This window comes from Siniperca chuatsi, linkage group LG18 (assembly GCF_020085105.1).
Source record: "Siniperca chuatsi isolate FFG_IHB_CAS linkage group LG18, ASM2008510v1, whole genome shotgun sequence".
Classification (NCBI taxonomy): domain Eukaryota; kingdom Metazoa; phylum Chordata; class Actinopteri; order Centrarchiformes; family Sinipercidae; genus Siniperca; species Siniperca chuatsi.
Genome location: NC_058059.1, coordinates 14,531,865 through 14,554,725, shown reverse-complemented (window position 1 = coordinate 14,554,725; position 22,861 = coordinate 14,531,865). Strand labels below are relative to the sequence as shown.

At 39.1% G+C, this 22,861-nt stretch overlaps 2 protein-coding genes across 5 annotated transcripts in view; one reads left to right on the top strand and one right to left on the bottom strand.

Moving 5' to 3' along the window:
- Positions 1–753: 753 nt before the first annotated feature.
- ccdc80l2 (coiled-coil domain containing 80 like 2) lies at positions 754–16,610 on the bottom strand. Of its 4 annotated transcripts, none has more exons than XM_044175229.1 (13): positions 16,483–16,610; positions 9,876–10,269; positions 9,719–9,807; positions 9,324–9,497; positions 9,023–9,174; positions 7,440–7,736; positions 6,995–7,235; positions 6,611–6,767; positions 5,649–5,785; positions 3,954–4,105; positions 2,858–2,961; positions 2,521–2,601; positions 754–2,308 (listed from the first exon to the last, which is right to left on the bottom strand). In XM_044175229.1, exons 2-13 carry the CDS (start codon positions 10,156–10,158, stop codon positions 1,977–1,979), a joined length of 2,199 nt encoding a protein of 732 aa, XP_044031164.1. In that variant the 5' UTR covers positions 10,159–10,269; positions 16,483–16,610; the 3' UTR covers positions 754–1,976. The 4 variants fall into 4 exon arrangements, with proteins under 4 accessions (XP_044031164.1, XP_044031162.1, XP_044031163.1 ...); XM_044175227.1 differs by lacking the exon at positions 16,483–16,610 and adding an exon at positions 14,580–14,717; XM_044175228.1 differs by lacking the exon at positions 16,483–16,610 and adding an exon at positions 10,494–10,625.
- nnt (nicotinamide nucleotide transhydrogenase) overlaps positions 16,548–22,861 on the top strand; it is a 34,487-nt gene continuing 28,173 nt past the window's right edge. The window contains exons 1-4 of the mRNA XM_044175219.1: positions 16,548–16,701; positions 20,307–20,536; positions 21,642–21,859; positions 22,679–22,766. Of these exons, the coding sequence (XP_044031154.1) occupies positions 16,548–16,701; positions 20,307–20,536; positions 21,642–21,859; positions 22,679–22,766 (690 nt within the window). The remainder of the gene's footprint in view (positions 16,702–20,306; positions 20,537–21,641; positions 21,860–22,678; positions 22,767–22,861) is intronic.

Here is a 22,861-nt window from a genome sequence, read left to right as displayed (position 1 = left end):
TTTTGGTAAACAAAAATGTGGCATAACTAAAAGCTACAGCTATAATAAGCAACAGCCATAGCAGACACTACAGTAAATAATCTGGCCATATCTACTGCATAACAACAAGATTAAGAGACTACAGTCATGCTAGCAGCTCTGTGAGGCGGCACTTAGGTACAGTGATGCTTTGAGCTAAATGCTAATACGAGCATGGCAAAATGCTCACAGTTACAATGCTAATATGCTGATGTTTAGCAGGTAAAATGTTTACCATCTTAGTTTAGAGAGCATTCTAATATTTGCTGATTAGCACTAATCACAAAATACAGCTGAGGCTGATAGGAATGTCATTAGTTTTGGGGGTATTTGGACATAAACCAAAGTATTGGAGAAATAATAATTTTGACCTGATGATGGCGCTGGATGTAGAATCAGGGGATCATCAAAGTCAATAGGGTTCTTCCTGACGGGGATGTAAATGTCTGCACCAAATTTCATGGAAGTGCATCCAAACATTGTTGAGACATGTCACTCAAAACCACAAATGAGAGCTTCATGGTGGTGCAAGAGGAAAAGCCAGAAGATTACCAAGTCAATCTTCTCGGCTTCATAGCGGTCTGTTCAAAATTTATTGGCAATCCATCCAACAGTTGTTGAGATATATTGCTAAAAGCCTAAAATGTCAACCTCCTGGTGGCGCTAGAGGTAAAGTCAGGGGATCACCAAGTCAGTAGGATTCATCCTCTAGGAATCATGAATGTCTGTTCAAAATTTTGTGAAAATGTGTTTATTATTTTGTTAGGTTGTCAGTGGCCATGCACAGACATGCAGCACATAAAGCTTTGAAGATCATTGTCATATCCTGCCTTGTAGCCAGCTGACTGTGGTAGCAACAAGTGTAGATTTTTAGCCACGCCTGAAACAGGAGAAAACATTTTTTTCTGACTTTTTAGTTTCAGGACCATTAACGCAGAGCTCGTAGAGAAAACATAGAGTTTTGTCTACCTGAAGGAAATTTTGGGATATCCATTCTTTGACATTTGCAATACATGGTTGTTTTCCTGTCTATGTAACAGAAATGTATAGTTTAGGGTTATGAGAGAAGATGGTGTGTGACATATAACATTCACTCATTTACCGACATACACCTACTACGGCTCACAGCAGGTTGTGGCGTGCAGACTCTTCCAGGATGCACTGGATGGAAGGCACTCACCAGGATCTTTCCCCTTCATCCATCATCCATAACGTGACACAATCTGAAATCTCCAATCTGCCTGGCTGCCAATTTTTGGACTGTGGGAGGTACATCACGCCAACATGCAAATGTGATTATTATTACTGTTATAGAATAATGTCCTGAGGCATGCAAAAAGTTCAGTATTTACTGACCCTGAGGTGTCTGAAGACCGCAGCTCTTTAAAAAACAGATGTTTAGCTCAGAGTTCAAGAAAAGAACATGTGTTTCCTTTAAATACAGTTTCAATTTCAGCATCACAACATTTCAACAAAGAAACTTTCCATTTGTATACTTTCCACAATGAATGTGATTGAAAAAGACTGGACAGAAGTGTTGCCAAAAAGCACATTCTGCTCGGCCCTGGATGGACTGTCTTCCTGCTTCACTGTTGCTGTAATCAGCAAATAATAACAGAGCACCAACTTTTCTAAAAATTAAACAGTGGAGGGATGCACATATGCTTTCATTAAGACTTTGTTGAATGAAACCATTCCAATATTTTCTGCTCTGCTTTTCAGATGTATTACTTGCAAACATAAAATATTCAGCTTATTATTGTGGTGTCCAACAAATGCATCATCATCTATTTAGAATTTATAAATTGAATCATGTGAGTCCTGAAGATGAGTTTTTGAAGTCTTTGTTTATTAGTTTGCTTATGTGTAATCTACTGTATGTGTTCATGTATGTGCTGTGTCATCTCAAGATTTTAGGTAGCACTTCAGCACTGCATCTTCTTCCTCCTTCTTTCTCATCACTCTGACCAGTGATACAAGTACGTCTCCTCCACCCTGTCTTCATCATAGCCTCGATAATGACCCTCTTCAATGCCTCCTCTCCCTCTGTCCTCAGAGCAGTGGATCCCCAGTCTCTTCTGCAGCTTCTCCTCCTGGAGGCGGAGCTCCATGGAGTCCACCAGGTCGTAGATGTTATCCAGGGACCACATGGGTGATGGGAACCAGGCCTTGACATCGCCGTCCTTCCCCACAACAAGCATGCTGAAATAGTCCTTACTGATCTTCAGCTGTTCTCTCAGATTGTTGACAGTGTCACGGGATAATGGCTCAACTTCACTCTGACTACGACCTGGAAGAAGAATAAAGTAGTGCACTTTACAAAACATTAAACATTAAAAAAGGCAAGTAGGAATCCTGAAAAACACTGCTCACGCATAAATGTAAATTGTTGGACATGTCTCTATATATTTATTAATATACACAACATTGGCAATAAATTCCAAGTTCCTGTTTCCATCACCGTCTCAAGTACCTGGACTGCCCTACATGACTGTGACTCACCATTTAGGGGAAATAGCTCAACTTTTCCTGACGCTTTGTCTCCAGCTCCAGTCAGCTTCAACATGGCAAAGTGGCGAATACCTGAGGAAAAGATCATGCAGTATAATACAGTATATTATAGTATAATAAGAATATATTGTAGTACAAATAATGCAATAGATTTCATATACATGTATGAGTTATGATGTAAGACAGTGTTTGGTTGGATTGTCTTTGCCAGCCCTGAAGGTCAGAGGGGAAACGTGACTCTGTCATAACATTTCCATATTGCATCAAAAACTATAGAGCAGACAGACAGTACATGGTTCAGTAGATGCAAGTGTGGTGTATTACTCACCCAGGGGACACTCCTGTCCACTGAGAGCAGAGAGCTGCTGTTGGAAGGAGTAGTCGTCCTCAGAGGGAGCAGAGATAAGCAGCAGTCTCCTCTTAGACATGAACCTAAACAGCCATAAAAATGGTGATGTAAGTTTGCATGTTGTGGTATAAGTCAGCCAAACTTATGCTTTTCATTCAGCCATGATGTGTTGAGACACATTTTGCCCTACAAAGGCAGAGAGCAGTAATATTTTTTTGGACTTTTTATTTTACTACAAAAAAAATCATAAAGGAATCTTTTGGAAAAACTAAAGGGAATATAATTGAGGGGAAAACACAGTATCAGCAAACAAAATTAGTTCGTTCAGCTTTCTATCTACTAGTTTTTTAATAATAACCTTCAAATTAATATAATTAATTAAGTAAATGAATTATATATATTAATTTACACCTTAACACATTTAAATAAGTGATTTAAAAGTAGCTTGACCACGCCAACTCTCTAGTGAATTCCACTAGAGTCAAAAAGTGATCTGGCAGTTAATGCTACTCTACTAAGCAAACATTTAGCTAGTTACCTTTTTAGCAAGACTAGTTTTGCTGTTTTTATTCTCTTTGACTGGATTTAGCTTCTGCTTTACTTATGTGGGATAACAAACTAAATTACCAAGATGTTAGTTCACCAAAATTGATATATTTAACAGTTCTAACAGTTAGGGGGCTTTAGTCAAGGCTAGCTCTGGCTATCTCTAGCTAGCAGGACTTGGCTGTGTAATTGACCATTTGGGGTGGTATATAGCTGTGTTTTGTTTCAACTGCACATTAAACATGCAGTTTTCGTTGGAATTATACATTTCTATGGCATAAAAATGTTATATGACAAAATAAATCTTAACAAGTCAGATTTTGGTCTTAACTAAATATGTAGTTACTGCATGTTGGCTTTGTATGGCAGAAGAGTTCTAATCATCTAATCAATATTCCACATCAGGGCATGTTAAATAAGGACATTCCCAGTGAGAAAAATCTTTTATATGATTTCTAAAGAGGCTCCAGACGCTGCTTGTCTCTATGTAGTATTAGGTAATAATGAGCACTGAGTTACAGTTCTCTACCTGAGCAGTGAATTCTCAGCTCCAGGCTGTTGCTTGTTTTTGGAGCAGACCATAGGACTCTTCCTTTCCTTTTCCTTTTCTGAGCGCCTTGAGGGAAAGTTGTCAATGTACTCGAACAGAGCAGGAGTTGATGGAGGAGCCTCAAAGACTCTCTGGGGGAAAGATAAAAGCTTAATTTGGCAAAAAATGAGAAACAAGTCTTGTCAAGTCGTATACCACATATTACATGGAATTACATTTCAATGGTCTTTACAAGCCTACATCAGCAACAGTTCCTGACATAGCATAAGACAATAAAAAATTAAATGAACATTGTAAAAACACAGCTATGACACAGCAGGATTATAAATATGGGGATCAATTAATATTTTGTAAATCTCTTACAAAATGATGTTGGATTCTCTTAGATTTTCACAAATAAATGAAAGGATGGCAGTAGCTTTGTCACATGGACCCGGGAAGTAGGGGTGCTGAGGGGGCTGCAGCACCCCCTAAAATCAGGCACAAGTATTTGTGGCAGGAAAGAGGCTTGACTTTGTTTTTTATCCGTTGTTTATCATTAATATGTATTAGTCTACAATATGGAAAGCAAGGCAAGGCAGATTGGATCTATCATATGCGAACACATTGAGGTGTTTTAGGGAGTTTAGAAAGTAACCAAAAGACGTCATGCAGGGCACAGTCAGACAGACCCAGAGAGTTCAATCCAGCCAGCTACAGCTAGAGTATATAAGGTAACTGCAATTACTGCCACTGTACAGTGACACATGTAGGCCATTAGTACAACAGGATGTGTGAGTTGGTTATATATCTAGATTATGAAATATATTTGGTAACTACAGATGCACTTCTTTCTACAATGTACAACATTCAAAGAAATGAGAAACCTTTACTTTAACAAGTTCAACTCTGTAATCTCAGATTTCAAAGAGCTAAATGACCTGTCAAAATTAGAAATACTCCTAGGAGAAGGAGACAGGGCATATCTTGCTGCCCAATATAGATCAACATGCCACAACCTGAGGGACAATGAATGACCTAGACACAGACACACAAACACACAAAATGTTGCAGTGTTTAGTTTTCACTTTTTGTACTTGTATTTTAACAGCAAGTCTACAATTTATTATTATTATTATTGTTATCTTACTTATCTGTATATATTTTAATATCACAATTAGTCTATTTATGTATGTTTTTATTTCACACATGCTTTGGCAATGTTAACATCTGTTTCCCATGCCAATAAAGCCCAATTGAATTGAATTGAATTAAGAGAGAGAGAGCTGATGTAACTGTATAATTCTCAGGTTTATCAGTGCAGTGTATGAACTACACTACAGACTTGAGTCTCCTCTGTTACCAGCAAACAGAGTAACAGCTGTCTCATGAATGGGCCCATCGCTGATATATATATATAGGCCATGTGTGTATATATACTGTATATATATGACTTCCAACGTCCCTGCTTTGTCATACAAAGAAAGAAATGTTGACTGTTGACTCCTGCACTGGCTTGAAATAATCTGGGCAGACAACGTGAATATTGTCTTCATCATTCTGAGCAGCTGTAACTAGACTGCTTCTAGGTGTGAACATGGGTAAGAGTGGTGCTGAAAACGAGCATGCACGCTTTTCAAACTCAAATAAAAGGACAAAAAAAAACTAAGAAAAGTGCAGAGGAGACTGTCTTACATTGGGCTTGATGTCGTAGTCTGAGACGGTCATGGAAAAGAGCTCAGAGGACGAGAGGCCGAGCTCTGCTCTCAACAGCGAGATCAGGCCTGAGTCTGAGAAATGTTCTGATTGGTCGCTGAGTGGAGGCTCTGACTCTGAAACACACACGCATGAAATATATGAATGAATGTGTGTGCATAGATGCAGAGGGAGCAAACAAAATACCAGGGACACCTTTGAGCGTAATGCAACCCAGTACAACCACAGCAACATTAACTATCACCCAAAACTACCATAAAGTTGAATCAACACCTCTGAGGAATGTTTCAACATTATAACTTTATTTACTTTGGTTTATGACCAAATACCTACAAAACAAATGACATTCCCATCGGTCACAGCTGTAGTTTGTGTTTACTGCTAATTAGCAAATATTAACATGCTAACATGCTAAACTAAGATGTGTTATCATTCAGCTCAAAGCACCACTGTGGTTTTAGTGCCTAAGTACAACCTCACAGAGCCGCTAGCATGGCTGTAGACTCATAGTCTTGCTGCTGACTCTCTATTCATGGAAGTCAGAAATACCCACAGCATATTGTCACACCACCGCACAATAACACATGTTGGCAATACGATCACAGAGCAATCGGAAGTGAAGAGGATGAAGCATGAAAAACACAAGTATGATCCTTGTTACAACAAATGTCAGAGTGAAGAAATTTACTGTTTCAGAGTGTTGTACTTCACAGTGAATCAAACCTCTGTTGCTGTAACATTTGCCTTTGGTCATGCTTTAGTACAAAACATAGTGTGTTGCTTTATTTGGTTCAAAATATTCCAACAATAGTAAAAGATAATATCTTCTCAGGTTTTTCGATGACTTGGATCAACACTGGAGAGAACCTAACCAAATGATTTAGATGCAAATATTCAAACATACAACATCACACACAGAGATATGTACAAACACTTCCTACCTAGTTGGTGGTGCTGCAGCATGAGCACAGCGTCTCTTCCTTCACCCACAATGGTCGCCACGGTGATCTTCCTGATAGCGAGGTTACAGTGCTGCTTCTCGTTCTCCTCTTTCTGCTGGATGTACAGTGCTGCATCTCTGCTAGGCGTTGAGATCAACTTGTACCAGGACAACACACACACACACACACACACACACACACACACACACACACACAGATACATAACTCCAAATGGATGATAGGAAGGTAATGATCAGGTGCAGATATGTCTTAAAAGTCCACTGTTTTGAATGCACTTAGAATGTGGATGCCACTGTTCATCAGGATTAGGGAGAAAAGAAAGGGAGAAAAAGGCAGACAAACAGACAAAGAGAAAGTTCTCACCATTAACCTTCTTGTCCCCTTTAAACTGTCCAAAAACTTCTTCAGGGCTGTTTTATCCTTCTCACTGGCCTCTCTGTTGGTCTTTTTCCCTCTTCCTTTCCCTTTCTTCCCTTTTTTCCCTTTGCCCTTTTTCTTAGAGCTCTGTTTTTCCTGTGTGTCACCCTTTACATTCTCCTCTTTTTGATCTTCACTGTTTTTCCCTCCATGTCTTTTCTTTCCTTCTTCCACAGTAGAGTCAGGCCTGCAGTAGAATAGAAAAAATGTTCTTTGATGTTCATCCAGCACTAAAAAAAAATGCATCTCTGTCTGGTGTAAGGGGATGAGGAGGCATGACATACCAGATGGGAACACAAAATCTTAGCAGGGTTTAAGTGAAATCGATCAAACATCCACACTCTTACGTCTACTAAGTTTGAAAAATTGACAAAAAATATGAAGACAGCACCTGTCTTTCTTCACTTCAGACACTGATGGAGGGTTGTGCACTTTTTCCTGTCCGTTAGAAGTGGCCCGACCACCACTGCTCAAGTCTTTTCCCCTCGTGGACCCCACAGCAGGCACCTTACGGATAACAAACCTCAACCGTCCACTCAGTATATCCTGGATCTTGCTCTTCAGGGCAGCTTTTTTGTCCAGGGGAGGTTTTCTTTGTGCCACAACAGAAGCCACATTCCCTCGCCTCTGAGGGCTCAGTACCATCTTCTTCCTTTTCATCACAACCTTCTTTTTAGTGGTTTTACACCTGCACCAAAAGACAGCATTTTGTCTGAGAGGATTTGTGTAGATTTTTCCTCCATAACTTCAACCAAAAGGACATAGAAAAACCACAAATTCAAATTGTACTGCATGGTCACTTAGATAACGCACATTAACATCTTACATGGTAAATGTGTTCTTTCACATTGTTTTCAAATTTCACTCAATCCTCAGGTTCTATACCCAGCTCATGGGTATAGAAGGCTAAAATGATGGAAGTTGATGCACGAGCAAGGTTGGTTAGAGGACTACAACCCATACTTTTTGATATTGGACACATACAACATATGTTTTTCCTTATCCAAATCGAGGGTCTAAGGATAGGGTGTTGTTTGTTGCACAAACTGTACAGCCCCATGTGACAAATTTGTGCTATGTCGACCAATATAAATAACAAGACAATGAGTCTACAGCCATGCTAGCAGCTCTGTGAGGCTGTACTTAGGCACAGCGGTGCTTTGAGCTAAATGCTAACATCAGCATGCTAACATGTTCACAATAACAGTGTCAATATGCTGATGCTAAGTAGGTATAATGTTCACCATGTTCACCATCTTTGCTTGTCATGTTGGCATGCTAACATTTGCTAATTAGCACAAAACACAAAGTACAGCAGAGGCTGATGAGGATGTAATTTGTTTTTCAGGTATTTGGTCATAAACCAAAGTATTGAACTAATTGGAATTTTGACCTGATGATGGCACTGGATGAAAAGTCAGAGGATCACCAGAGTAATTAGAATTCATCCTGAGGGGGACAGGAATTTGTGCACCAAATTTCATAACAATCCATCACATAGTTGTTAAGACATTTCACTCAAAACCACAAATGTCAACCTCATGGTTTGTCCTGGAGGAAAAGTCAGGGGATCACCAAAGTCAGTAGGATTCAGCGTCTGGGTTCAATCGATATCTGTTCAAAATTTCATGGCAATCAATCTAATATTTGTTGACACATTTCAGAATGGACCAAAGTGAAGGACTGACCGACCAACAGAGCGATATTGCCATCCATAGAGCCATGCCGCTAGCTAGCTTGACATGTAATTTTACATCTGTATTACACCCAAATATACACTCATAGAAACGCATAACACAGATAATCAGTTAAATATATATAGTTTAGCAGTTTTCTCACTTTTTCATATTTAAAATTTTGATCATTTTTCCTACAAAAAGCGCCGCTTGAAATATAAAGTGGACTGAATGAACTTGTAAAACCCTTCCTCAGTTCTCTATAAGTACAGAAAATGACACAGTGGTATTATGGAACCTCAAGTTGGATCCTTTTCTCGTCATCTTCTCCAGCTTCCTCATTGGGAACTGATCAATGAGCTCCAAAATCGCCTCAACACGGACAGGATAAGGGAAGCGCTCACTGACCCGAAGGTTCTTCTTCAGAACCAGCATGGTGAACTCTTGTTCCTGAAACAATTGGTGTAGTATAAAAACTTAAAGTCAAGCGGAGGAACCCACAAAGGAGAATCAGACAACGTCAGAAAAATTAAAATGAAAAGAAATAATTAAAATGGGCTGTAACTTGTTTATATCTTGCCAAGATATAAACTGGTTACCTGGCTGTTAAGCTCCAGGTAGTGCAGCAGTTTGGTAACTGTGTCAGGGTCCAGACTCTCTACTGTGGCATCTCCTTGGAAAGTTGTTTTCTGGATTCGACCTTCCATCATGGCGTTCTGGATGATGGTGATGATGAATGTGTCTCTTTCTGCTAGACGGCAGTTCAGCCCTTTCTGAGACAGACAAAAAAAAGAGTTACAGTTACAGAAGATATAGAAAGTAGATTGTTTTGAGTGAAATTCCTTTGTAATAGTTTTCCAAATTAAATGAAACAAATCTTAAAAGAAATATATATATATATATATATATATATATATATATATATATATATATATATATATATATATATATATATATATATATATATATTTATATATATCTGTATACACAGTACCTGCTCCATGTCTTCCAGCTGTTTCTCCATCATAAGAAGGTAGTGGTCATTGTGTGATGGGGCTGTTATCACCCACAGTCGCTTTTTACCTGGGGTGTTACTGTAAGTAGACAGACAGACAAATAGACACATCGGCTGATCAGTTCATTTGTCTTGCCTGCAAAGTCAGCCAGGAAATCCAGCTCCGAAGCCAGGCTTGATGACGATTCTCCAAGTCCTCTGTTGTCTCCATGTTCTCCGTCTTCATCCAACCCCAACCCCTGCTCGATTCCTGGAGGGAGGTCTGAATAGTCTCCCCAGTCCCTTACATTAGGGTCCAGCTGATCCTTGGGCTTGCTCCGACCGATGCCCGACCAGGCGGTAAGCAAACTTGGGGAGCTGAGGCTCCACAGGGCAGCGAACAACAGCAGAGGCCAGTGTGAGTTATAAAAATGAAACATCCTTATTGACACAGTCGAGTTGTAGTGGTTAACAGCACACAAATCCTCCTCTGGCTAAAAAACACATTTGTGTAGCACTGTGTTCACCACTCTTAGGTGGCAGCGTTGCATCTGAAACAGACAAGATTGATTCACCAGCTGTTTAAAAGTGATTAAAAGAGTTTACAAGCTCTAGATCGTCAGTCACAAAACTCCCCCGCTGAGAAATCTGCATACTTTGAACCCTACTAAATGCTGAAGCATTCTGTGTCCTTAAAAAACAGGTGGACTAAATCAGATATGAATCTCAAAGGTAAAATGACAGCAAAGACTGCAGTGATGTTAACCCCTCTCACCAGCAGAGAGAGACTGACTGGGGAGACTCTCCTCTCCTTGCACACAGACTCACACTCCTGCTTTACATTATACCCCAGGCTTGTTAACAGGAAACTCCTGGAATTTTCTGGGACTTCAAAGCATTTTCATGCCAAAAAATCTCTTTGTTTCTCTCTCTCTCTCTCTCTCTCTCTCTCTCTCTCTCTCTCTCTCTCTCTCTCTCTCTCTCCTCTGTGTGTGTGTGTCTCTCTCTCTGTCTTACACAGACATACATTTTCTGTGTGCATGTGTTTGGTGCTGCTCTGTCTCACAGCTGACTGTTTTGGTGGCCATTTTTTTTTCACATATATATATATATATACTCACGTACAGAGTATGATACGCACATGGACCCACATGTGTGCATTCACACAGACACATGCAAAAACATACTCGCTGTTGCATAACATTAGTAGTACTATTAGTCGCCCTTAGTTGCTTCAGGGGTGCCGCTGTGAAGCTGAACCTGACCTCTGACCTCCCTATAGACTGGGGCAAGTGAAGAGACAATATCCCTGCGAGGATCAGTAAACTATCAGTTTTGATTTTAACATATGTCACTATCCATCAGAGACTGGCACTGACCTGAGTGATATTAATCACAAACTATTGCAGGCTGCCTCCCACATGTAAGGTGTGGGGGGGTGGGTTTGACAGAATGAGGGAGTAAAAGTGGGAGCTTAGAGTTTGAGCAGTTTAGCCCAAAGGCATTTTTCAACAGGAGTTAAAGCTTTTAAATGAAGGGAAATGGCAGCAACCATAAATAACCCAGACAGGCTAACAGAGTCAGTCTAGAAAAGTTCACACCAGTTCAAAATTGTGAATCTCTGCCCACAGGCGAGTTAACCCTGAGTTAACCCGAGTTAAGACTTTCTGCCAAGGAAAAAGGTATTCATCCCTCCCACTAGTGCCCCATAAATGTTCCACTAACTAAAATCGTAACCACACTAAACCAAAGCCTGAAACTAGTCATAATGCACAACCACCTCAACTGTCAATTCCCACCAGGAATCTAACCTAGAACTGTCCCTTTAAACAGCTGATATTAGCATAAGACCACAAGGCTCCACAAACCTGGCCAAATGTAACTACAAACTTGATTATCTTACGTACAGCCTTTCCCCTCCAGATTTACAGAATGCGTTTAAATTTACAATATAATAATCTCTTAAACACTTAAATGTCCGAAATGCGGGGCTTTCTAGCTCTGCAAAAGATAAAATTATTTTGAAGTAAAAACAAAAGTAAACATGAAGCAAAACCAAAAAAATATAAAGTTGACAGCAGCATTCATTGAGAATCACATTACCAAATGAATTCTAATAAAATTTGTCTGGGAATGGGACTGATTCATGATCCTATCCTTTTTGATGTAAGTCCAGGGTCAGTCATCATAAAGTCAAATTTTGATGGCCTATGATGTACAGAAATCCTTGCTTTGTTTTCCAGCCATATCTGAATAAGACTAGGATCAAAGGCAAAAGACGTTTTTGTGTGTGATATAATAGAAGGTACTGTATCAGCGTTGAATTTATGCTCTCTTTTTTTTTACTGTAACATAAAAATCTGGTATCCATAAAATGATCAAAGTTGCAATTTGGTGGCAAATTCAAGTTTCTTTTCAGCATCATTTGATAATTGTAAAGGGTCTTAATTCTATACTTAATTTTCAAAATAATAACATGGAAAATACACGTGGCCAGAAAGAGAAAGAGGAGACCATTTTTAGAAAAAAAGATGGACATGCAATTAGTGATACCTTTAAATATACCCTACCTATAAACACATGCATCTACTAAACAGAGTGAGGTACAGCAACAGGTTACTCACTAAAAACAAAGAATTTTAAGAGGCGTAACAAATGAAATGAGAACCAGGCGTAGCAACAATGCATTCCACTCTCTGAGCCGGATAAAGAGAACCAGATGATCAGTATGTGTGTGAGAGAGAGTATATATACTATATACAGTACATATACCATACTGTAAGTGAATGGATGTGCTGGTGCAAAGTGAATAGATATGCTGAAAATAAGATAAACAAAGATTGACAAAGAAGTTGATGCTCCTGTTCCTGGGGGTTCATCACAGGCAAACATGCATGTGCTGTCAGAGAGACAGTTTAGCAAACACATCATATTGTAAGAGGAGAGAATAGGCTCCACATCAATGACCCTATATCATATTTTATTGGTATTTTGACTCATGGAAGTTATTAAGCATCCAGAAACATAATTCCACTTTAATAATGATCTGTAATCAGATACGATTATCAGTTTCTCTTTTTCAGGAGCAATGAAACTAAAAAAAATAAATAAATATATTAATAAACAAATGTACAATAGTAAAAAGTCACCCCGTAGTGTAGAAATGTGAGTCTTGCACCACATGTTTGAACAACTGTGCTATTGCTAGTAGGGTGAAAGGCGACTGGTCCATGAAGAGGGCCAACCAAAGTTCAACTAGGGTTGAAATCCTGGACTATAGCCAGTTTAATGATGATGATTGTTTTAATCCTTTCTGCGTTTCTGTAATTAATTTGATGTTGTAAATCATATTCTCCATTTCTTAAGACACGTTTGTTTTTACTTAAAATATTGCTACATATATGAAATGATCAGCTCAGATATTCTGCTAGCCCACATCTCACACCACCATCCAAATGACTAAATATCTGAAAACACTGCACCTAATATATTTAGTATAAAGGATAAGAATCAATTCATGATATCTAATGGCTGCTAACAATATAATTTTAACAGAACGGAACAGTACACAAAAAGGGACACATCACGGTCACATTATAACAGAACATGACACCTATTCTAAAACTACAGGTAGAAAAAACACACTCATCATACTTAAAGTATGCTTTTAGTGAACACTTTTGGTGAACAAAAGTAATTAAAAATAGATTTAACATTACCTTATGTCACTGTTAATTTATATAAAACAAGCTTTTAGGCACGAACCTCGTACCAATAGCCCACAAAATGGACAGCAAAAGAATTTCCCAAACTGGGCCATTATATGTTATTTGTCGATTATCAGTAGATGTAATCCTTTGAAATGCCAAAGCATATTATTGCAGAGGGAAAGTGGATATCAAAAAGTATTCAGATATGTTTGTACATATCTGCAAGCTTGGATTACCAACTAGGCAAAACGAGCACCTGCCCCTGGGCCCCAGAGCTCCAGGGCCCCGTAAAGCTCAACCCTCACTATGTGTCAACTGGTTTGTGCAAATTTAATTGAGAATTTGTTTGGGGATATGCACCATTAAAACAGAATATCAGCTGAAATGAAAAGAGCCTTCAGGTGGGTCCTGCTTTAAATCCTGAGGCCCTGTCGACATGTCCAGGGTGAGCTGGTATGGGCTCCAGTCCCTCTGCAAAGGATAAGCTGCTATAGATAATGGACGGATGGATGTTGCATATTCCTAAATTAAGTTGTGTGTAATCAAATTGGCTGGTAGTATTGCACATTGAGGAAGGGAGGAATCACAGGGTTATTAGGTGCCCACCTACTCATTTTTTCCCCATGGATTATTCGGCCATGCATGACACATTTGTTATCGATTTCAGAAGTATATGTAAGTCCGTGTGCAAATCAATTTTTTTTTTAAATGTTAGGTTTAGTGTAGAAGGAAAATGAACCCTGAATGGACACACAAAAAAAGATAGATAGACCAAACTTTTATCCCACAGTGCAATGGTGGATGTTAAATAATAAAAGAGCGCCCCTCAGTGGACGTTTACATAGTTGCATCTTCAGTATGTTTCAGTTTTGGGACGCCATTTCTGATATAGTAGAAAGCACGTAAATGTGCTAATTAATCAATTTCTTTATCATTGCATATATATATTTGTATGTAGTTGTAGTTATCTACAAATCTACTCGTGCAGAGAAAGAGAAAGAAAAAGTTTTGAACACAAATTGTAGCCTTAACTGATAAATCGGATGATACAATATGAACATGAATGTTAATGTTAAACGTGGAGGTTACAGTTACTAAGCAATATATGTATTACTAAGATTATATATATATATATACAGTATATACAGTACATATGGCTTTTTCGTGGCTCATCAGTCACAGCGCATCAAAAGTCATCGGATATCCTGTGATGCATCTCATATGATCCAATAATATTCCTACGCCGGCCGCTTCGCCAGACATTTTCCGGGGTGACAGATAGTTCGCCTGTGCTGCACAGAGCCAGGACTATTTGCAAAGGTCAGTCGAGTTGTCTGCCGATAACCTTTCTACTTTCACTTTTCATTGTGCATTTCTTTCGGTTTGCATTTCTGTGCGTGAGTAGGGGGCTTTTTGAGTAATATGTCACCTTCATGAACGAGACATATGTGTATTAGCTGCCTAGCGCGCTAGCTAGCTCAGGTTAGCTTTCAGCCCCGCTATATTTTGCATTGAGTGGAGACAAAAACAGAGAAGTGGTGCCCGCCTATTAATCTTGTTCATGTCTGACTCACAGAGAAACGGCGCTGAGCAGTGGCCTACCAAAAACAAAAGGAAATCACCATTTTTACGCTTAAGCTTCTTTGGATGACATGCAGTTGTGAGACAGTGATGTAGAATGGAAGCCGTTGATTTAACGTTAAAAGTAGTTTTATTGATGATTTACTGGGTCATAAACGTTAACGATGCCGTTAGCCAGAGGGTTATGAGAGTTTATGGTTTCACGTTCATGACAAAGCAACACACGTCTGCAATATGCTGCCGTGTTCATCCTTAATCTAGGTTTTTATGGGCTAACTTCATATTGTTAGCAAAACATTAACTGTATATGTGTGATTCAGACCGCGACACTTTTTGGTGACGTGGTAGCTTCAGTTTTTCTGACATGAAATGTGAGTCCTGAACGCAGCACAGCAGGCAGTAATGAGAGCGTTGATCCTGTCTGCTCTGCAGACACTTTTGTTGTTTTGTTCTAAATAGTCTCTTTCAAATTGTGCTATCGGTCAACAGAAACTTCATCGCTAACATGTTTTATAATTGGTAAATCGTTCGTATCAGTAATCAAGCTTCTCAGATGTAAAGATTTGCTGCTATTCTTTGTTTTCTATGATAGTATGGTGAATATATTTGGATTTTGAGTTGTTGATTCGACAAAACAAGCAATTTTAAGACGTCAACTTGAAACAGATTAAATGACTGACAAATCAAAAAATCTAATTAACATAATGACAAAATTGATAACCTTTCAAAATGCTTAAAGACCAGAACTACTGTATGCTTTGATATGCTTTATACTTTGATTGTATGATTTTGATTTGATGCAGTGATATATTGATCCTTTGATTACATTAAAGTTTACCAAGTAGGTCAGTTCTGCCACTAAGGCTACTTTAGTTATTAGATACATTTTCTGGAGATTTACTAATCGATTAATTGACTCATTTCAGCTCTAGTTTTAGCTAGAGTATTGTTTTCATTTTTAATTTGGATTTGACTCTTAAATCGATGTTTTTGACCTTTTCACTACAACAGTCTCTTTACTTCTTTATTGCAGTTCTAGTTTAAACCTTATTACACCAGCCAAGCTATCCCAGTCTATGTTGTCCATTATTTGATTAATGTACAGATGTGTAAATGATGCATTTTTCTTTCCAAAATGATCTTTGCAGAAAATGTGACAAAATGTACATATGGATTTGGGTACAAGTGCATGTAGTAAAATGTTGTCTCAATGAATGTGACCTGTTGCATAAACATAGGTCATAAGTTTTGCGTGATCTACAAGATTGCTGGGTATGACATATTTCTGTGGAAGTTGTTGGGCACAGCTTATAGTACATACTTTGTCCAATGTGAGGGTATGTGCAATTGAATTGAAAGCTGATAATTATGCGTAGAGATATTGAAAATCTTATTTTCACTCTCACTTTCTTCCTCCTGTTATTCTTCTTTACCCACAACCCCCCTTCCCTCTCTGTCTGTTGGTGCTCTTACCCATCACGTCTCTTCCCCAGGAGGGGTGCTGTCTGTCCTGTTGCGCTCCTCCTGGTGTGTGCACCATGGCGAGCCTCCTACGTGTTGTGGCGGCTAGCTGCTCGGCCCCAGTGTTCAGTGGGGTGTCTTGTGTGAAGCTGCAGAGCGGCCGTGCTATCAAATCATCATGCCTTCGCTTTTTCAGGACCCATCAAGCGCTTGGACGATGTGCCAGTCCAGGTAAAACACTATGCACACACAGTGATTTGGCATGGGCATATGTAATAGATCAATTTACAGAAAGCATCTTATGCTACACTTGGTGCAAATAATAATTTAACATTTTATTTAAAATGGTTAATAAAGTCAAACATCATTACAGTCAATACAATGTATGAAAATTAGGTTTTCTGGTGTGAAAGGATCAAACTTTTATTAGAAAGCAAAACAGTGTTGTTGCATTGAAGTGTGACCAAAAGGTCTGAATGTAAGTAGTAAGGAAGGATCTCCACTGAGGTCACATGATTTTGCACTACACTGTGACAAAAGGCCAATAACAACATGCGTCTTATATGTACAATACACATAGAAAGCATAGAGGTTGTGATGTTAAACACTGTCCCAGTGTAATGGCGACATTTAAATGACATTAAAAAGACATTAAAAGATTGAACACATTAGATTACTCATTCATATTTGAAGTGTCTGTTGTCTGTATTCACTTTAGGTTTTGATATTTGAAGTGTTTATTTGAAAGTAAATAAGATCATAAAGGGTTTGTCTTAATTCATGGATACCTGGCAGATTTTCCTCCTGTTGGAACTTAAATTTAAAATTCTTTATAGATACATGTTTTACTACTGATAGCAACATGAAAGCAACACCACCTGTAGCTTAGTGTGTGCATTCTCATGTACACATGGCAGGTGGCAACATACTCATTACATAAACACTGATAGAGGTTAGGTTTTCAGCAAATTGGTACTACTCAGCATTAGAAGGGAGAGACAGGTAGGCTAATTATACCATTGTCATTTGTTGACCTTGGCAACTGGTGAAACAAATCTGTCATTGTGATATAAATATGGTGTATTCATTCTTTTTTTTTTTTGCATGCTTATTCCTTTTTTAGGCCATTGCAATTGTTATGAAGAAGGTAATCTCCTGTTTAGGCAAAATAGAGATAAGTGAAACCAAACGGAGGACATCCTTTAACCTCATACAGTAGCTTTTCCTTTACCTCTTAAAAAGTTTGTTTTAGAGGTCAGTGTTGCTACCTGCATTTGATTTCAGTCCCAAGGTCACATTTAGGATACTGCAGCCCTCAGGCGTTACTCTCCATTTTCCATGTCCTCACTCTGTAGCCAGTAATCAGGCAGAAGGTTGTGTGTGTGCATTTTTGTGTTTGTGTGTGTGTGTGTGTGTGTGTGTGTGTGCTTCATGTCGGAGTGTGCTGGGTTGTGTGTAGGTGGGTGTTTAAGGGGTGCTTGTGACCTGGTTCATGGTGACATCCCTGCAGTTCAGCTAACTCCAGTAACAGCTGGCAGCGTCTATTCTGGACACACAAATATCCGCTTACAATCTCACAGACCAGTAGAGGAGAGGAACACACCACACACACTTCATAGATGACCTCTACGCAGCTTATAGACGTCCAGTATAGACTGAGTGTTTATCAGACTCAAAAACACCGCACACTGATTTATAAAGTTAATATGGTGAGAATCATTTATACCCCTCTGTGTCAACTCAGTATAGTACCCCAATTGAAAAGAATGAGCTGACTGCATTTTTTTCACCTTATCATTATCTTATTATCTTACCTTAACACATTGTGTGTATCCTTGAGGCCTAATGAAAGTGTTGAATGTATTTCCTTCCTCATAAAATATTTACAAAGCCAAATTCTTGCCAAAAGTCTTTTTAAATTTAAAGTTTTTGCTCAGTAAAATGATAGCCACGGGATAGACTGCCTAGCTCTCCGACTCAGATCTCTTTAGCTGATTGGTACCTGAGTGCTAAATGTGTTGGCAGAAACAAATGAGACAAACAGAACATACAGTGTCATGTGGTAACTCTTGTTTTATAGGAATGTAATAATCAAGTAGCTGGCAACCAGTTTGGCTGTCTTATGTTGTGGAACTTTTTGTAAAACAAAAGTTGTTAGAGGACGTGTCACCACAGCAGGGTGAGAGGAAAGGCAGCCTGACAGATGCTCTTGTGTTTATGTATAGACGAAGAGACTGAGGGAAAGAGCTGCAGTGGAATTTTCCATAGGAGCCGACACAGCATGTGCTCTGCCACATGTGATCTGCCACAATCTCTGTTACTTGGACACTAGACCTGATTAAAAGTACTAAAAAAAGACAGAATAAACTGGCTAAAAATAATAATAGTTCAGGGTCCTTGTCATACTCATTGTATCTCTGTTTTGCTACTCACTTGACTCTGTTTCTGTCTTTTTATCTTCCCTTTACCAATTTTATTATCATTATAAGCCTCCCTTTTGTTCTCACACATTTTGAATAGCAAAAATCTTGGACAACAAAGGAAAGCTTTCTGCTTCTGCATTGCAAACAACATTGTGTGCATTTTTTTTTTGCGCCAAGTTAGCTGTGGGGCTCTAGGGATAGCAATGTCGGTCAGCAGTTAAACACTTTGGTCAAGACGGTAATATCTTGATAACTGTAAGATGGATGCTTTTTGTACAGACATTCATGGTCCCCAAAGGATAAATCCTAATGACTTTGCTGATCCCCTGACTTTTTCTTGTGCCAGTAGCAGGTCAAAGTCTTCAATAATCCAGTAATATATATTATTGATATCTACCTAATGAATTGGCACAGAGTTTGGTAGAGACATTCATGAATCCCAGACATTGTATCCTAATGACTTTGGTGAAATTACACTTTGTCAATTACTTTGGTTTAGCTGGACCAGATACCTGCAGAACTAAAGACAATTCCCATCAGCCTCAGCTATACTTTGTGTTTAGTGCTAAATAGTAAATGTTTGCTTTGTGCTGCTTGTTAGCTAGCCAGTGCAGCTAACCTGTATCTGCTCGTCGGTGAGTCCGTTCACCACATCGTCCACCGGGATGAAAGCCCCTGCGCATTCTCTCCTCGCCACCGTGGGGATTGATAACATGCAGCCGAGGCAGAGAGCGTTTCTGACGGCAAACATGGTGTTGCTTAACGTTACAGACTGACAGATAATGGAGAGAAATACTCCTGAAGTTGACACTGTCGATTGTTGTCAGACCCGGGCTAGCTTCTCTTTATCACAAAGTAAGAGGTCTCACTCACTGCCACTAATTCCCAGTACGACAAATGTCACCCACACAGTCATGCCTTCTATTTCTTCTTCTTCATTGGATTTGGAAGACTAGACATTACAGTGGTGTATTGTTACCATATTGTTTGTTATAAATGTTCCTTTCGACATTTATTAATAGTTTTTATATAATCCAATACTAAACCGATATTCCATCATATTCTTCATTTTAGTCCAGTAATCCAGGCTACTGGAGTAATTTGTACTGTAATGTAATTTTCCTTTGTTAAAATGGATTTTATAAAGTTGGTATCGAAAAAAAGTTTGTTCAGGAACCAGTATCAATGTCAAGGTATCGGTACCAGTACAGATATCGAAAAATGTTGAACGATACCCAGCCTTAGATCTTTATAATAAAACATTTTCTCCAATTATCCCATGCATCTTAAATAATGAGCTCCATCTTCAACTATTGAAAAGCTGCAATAGTTGCAATGATGATGAATAAAATAATTAATATAACAGCTGTCACTTATCGCACATGCTCCTGTGTTGTTTCTCTGCCTCTGCAGGTATTCCATACAAACAACTGACAGTTGGTGTACCCAAGGAAATTTTCCAGAGTGAACGTCGTGTGGCGCTTTCTCCTGCTGGGGTCCAGGCGCTCGTCAAACAGGGCTTCAATGTCGTTGTGGAGTCCGGAGCCGGAGAGCCATCCAAGTTCCATGATGAACAGTACGCCCAAGCTGGAGCAACAATTAAAGACATTAAAGATGTCTTGGCATCTGATGTGGTGGTTAAGGTAGGATTTCAGTCGGGGGGTGGAGGGGGAATGAGAAGTGTATTGTTTAATAGTTCACCAAGGCCAGAGAGAGGGAGGAGGATGTAAGTAAAGTGGTTGGATGAATCAAACAACCTTGCAAGTATTTGAAAATGCCAGATGTCTCAGTATCTGAACGGCTGGTTAAGGTATAAGAAGAGGTAATGAGGAATAATGGTTGGAAGAGAGAAAAGGAAAGAAGGTACATGATGGGTCAGTCAGTGTTTTGAAGATGGTAGCACCTTTTTGGCACCTGCTTTTTTGCAGTGTAAGGTGCAGGGGGAAGAGGGAGAATGACTGTGACTCTTAATTAACTGTCTAGGATGTCTCCATTTTAGACATGACGGGCAAGGTAGAGAAACAGAGAGGAATGAGAAGTGAGGAAAATGTAAAGCAGGATGATGATTCTAGTGTAGACCTGAGTGAAAGAGGTTTCAGTAGTGTGCAATAAGCCAGAGCAAAGGTTGAGGTTGTCATTGGTGTGCTTTTTAAAATGTGCTTAGAGGCTATGGTAGGGAGAAAAGGAGGAAAATTGAGATGATGGGAGGAAGGGGAAAGATGTGGGAACAAAATTTTGCAGAGGGAGAGAGGGAACAGAGAGCACTTTTGTTGGAATATTGATTTAAAAATATCCAGCCCAGAGAAAAAGTGTGAAAAGGAGCTAGGGAACAATTATCCTACGCTACAGTAGCTTTGGCAGACATCCTCGAATCAGACACGCTGAACAAGGCATGTCAGTTAATGATATAATAATCAATAAACGCTCATTACATCCATTAAAGAGCTCAAATATATCTTTGTGTTGGAAAGCATTTTATGGTAGAGAGGAGGGTAAACGAAGTTCAACCTTTAGCTTCTGTATACTTTATCTCCTGGATTTCCAAGTATATAGTAATGGAGTGGAATTACTGCAGGTAGATTCATGAATAATCTGCCTTTTATTATTATGTCCTTTCATGCTCTCTGTCTCTCAAACTCCCTCCCTAGGTTGAAGACATTTAATATGACATTCTGCCTTTTACGTTTACAGCTTTTGTCATGTTCTCTGCCTGTCCTTATCTTTTTCAACCAATTTCTCTGCTTCCAGATCCGCGCTCCTGCTTTCAACCCTGATTTGGGTGTCCATGAGGTGGAGATGATGAAGGACGCGGCCACTTTAATCAGCTTCATCTACCCGGCTCAGAACCCTGAGCTGATGGACATGCTGTCCCAGAAGAAGGCCACCGTCCTGGCTATGGACCAGGTGCCCAGAGTCACCATCGCCCAGGGTTATGATGCACTGAGCTCGATGGCAAACATCGCAGGGTATGTATACGGTGCCTTCAAGGGGTGGTCCTGTTTTCTATGTTTATGAGAAGTGTCAACTTGAATTACTCACTGATGTGATTTTCACAACTTTTTTCAGAAAGCTCAAGAATTCACGAGTTGTGACACAAGTTGAAAAAATGTTGGAGTGCATGGAACTTCTTATTTTTCTACAAATTACGTTTGTTGTCTAGCCTTTCCTTCTCACAACTTAATTGACTTGACTGCCAGGCATATTTCGCACTATACCTCCCATGTTGAAAAAAAACTTTCCAAGTTCCATTTGAAGACAACAGCAGACACATACATAGGCTAATGTTTAGCAGGAGGAGGAAACAGAATGCATGAAAATACAGACATACTGTACAGTACATGTGTATACTCTATATTGACATACTGTTAACATTGCTTTTTTACCTTTTTTAAAATGTATAAAACAATGCAGCCATAGTTGCCAAAAAACTGTAATCTGTGATCTGTTGCATGACGGGAAGATGGCTGCCCCCATGTCTCTCTGATTTAAATTCTACTTCTATTTTATGCTGATCTTAAGCCAATCTATTTGTTTTCTCGTGTTTTATATCAGGGATGGCAAAACTTGTATTTAGATATCTTGCCTATGACCAGAAAAAGAGAGACGTCGCCCTTCCACATGTATTCAAATATTAACAGATACAGTGTTTGTTTTAATATTTTCTAATGTCTTAATGTCTCTAATGTTTAAACACGTAAAATTACAGTTCATACTTATATCCATATTAAAAGATTTTTTCACTTTCTCCATCATTTCCTGTGTTATTTTCCTCTCTGTCATTTCAGGTACAAGGCAGTTGTGCTGGCAGCTAACAGCTTTGGTCGCTTTTTCACTGGACAAATCACAGCAGCTGGGAAAGTGCCACCTGCAAAGGTGTGTAGTATGAGTGTGTGTGTTTCTGTAGTTAGCATTTCTTTTATTGGCAAAGTATGGAGGTATTATCGTAAGTATGAATGTGTCTATGCCAG

Coding starts and splice junctions, on each gene's coding strand:
- ccdc80l2 (XM_044175229.1), bottom strand. CDS start 10,158: ATGTTTCATTTTTATAACTCACACTGGCCTCTGCTGTTGTTCGCTGCC. Junction 7,236..7,439: donor TCTGAAGTGAAGAAAGACAG/GTGCTGTCTTCA, acceptor ATTCTACTGCAG/GCCTGACTCTACTGTGGAAG. Junction 2,962..3,953: donor GCTGAGAATTCACTGCTCAG/GTAGAGAACTGT, acceptor ATGGCTGTTTAG/GTTCATGTCTAAGAGGAGAC.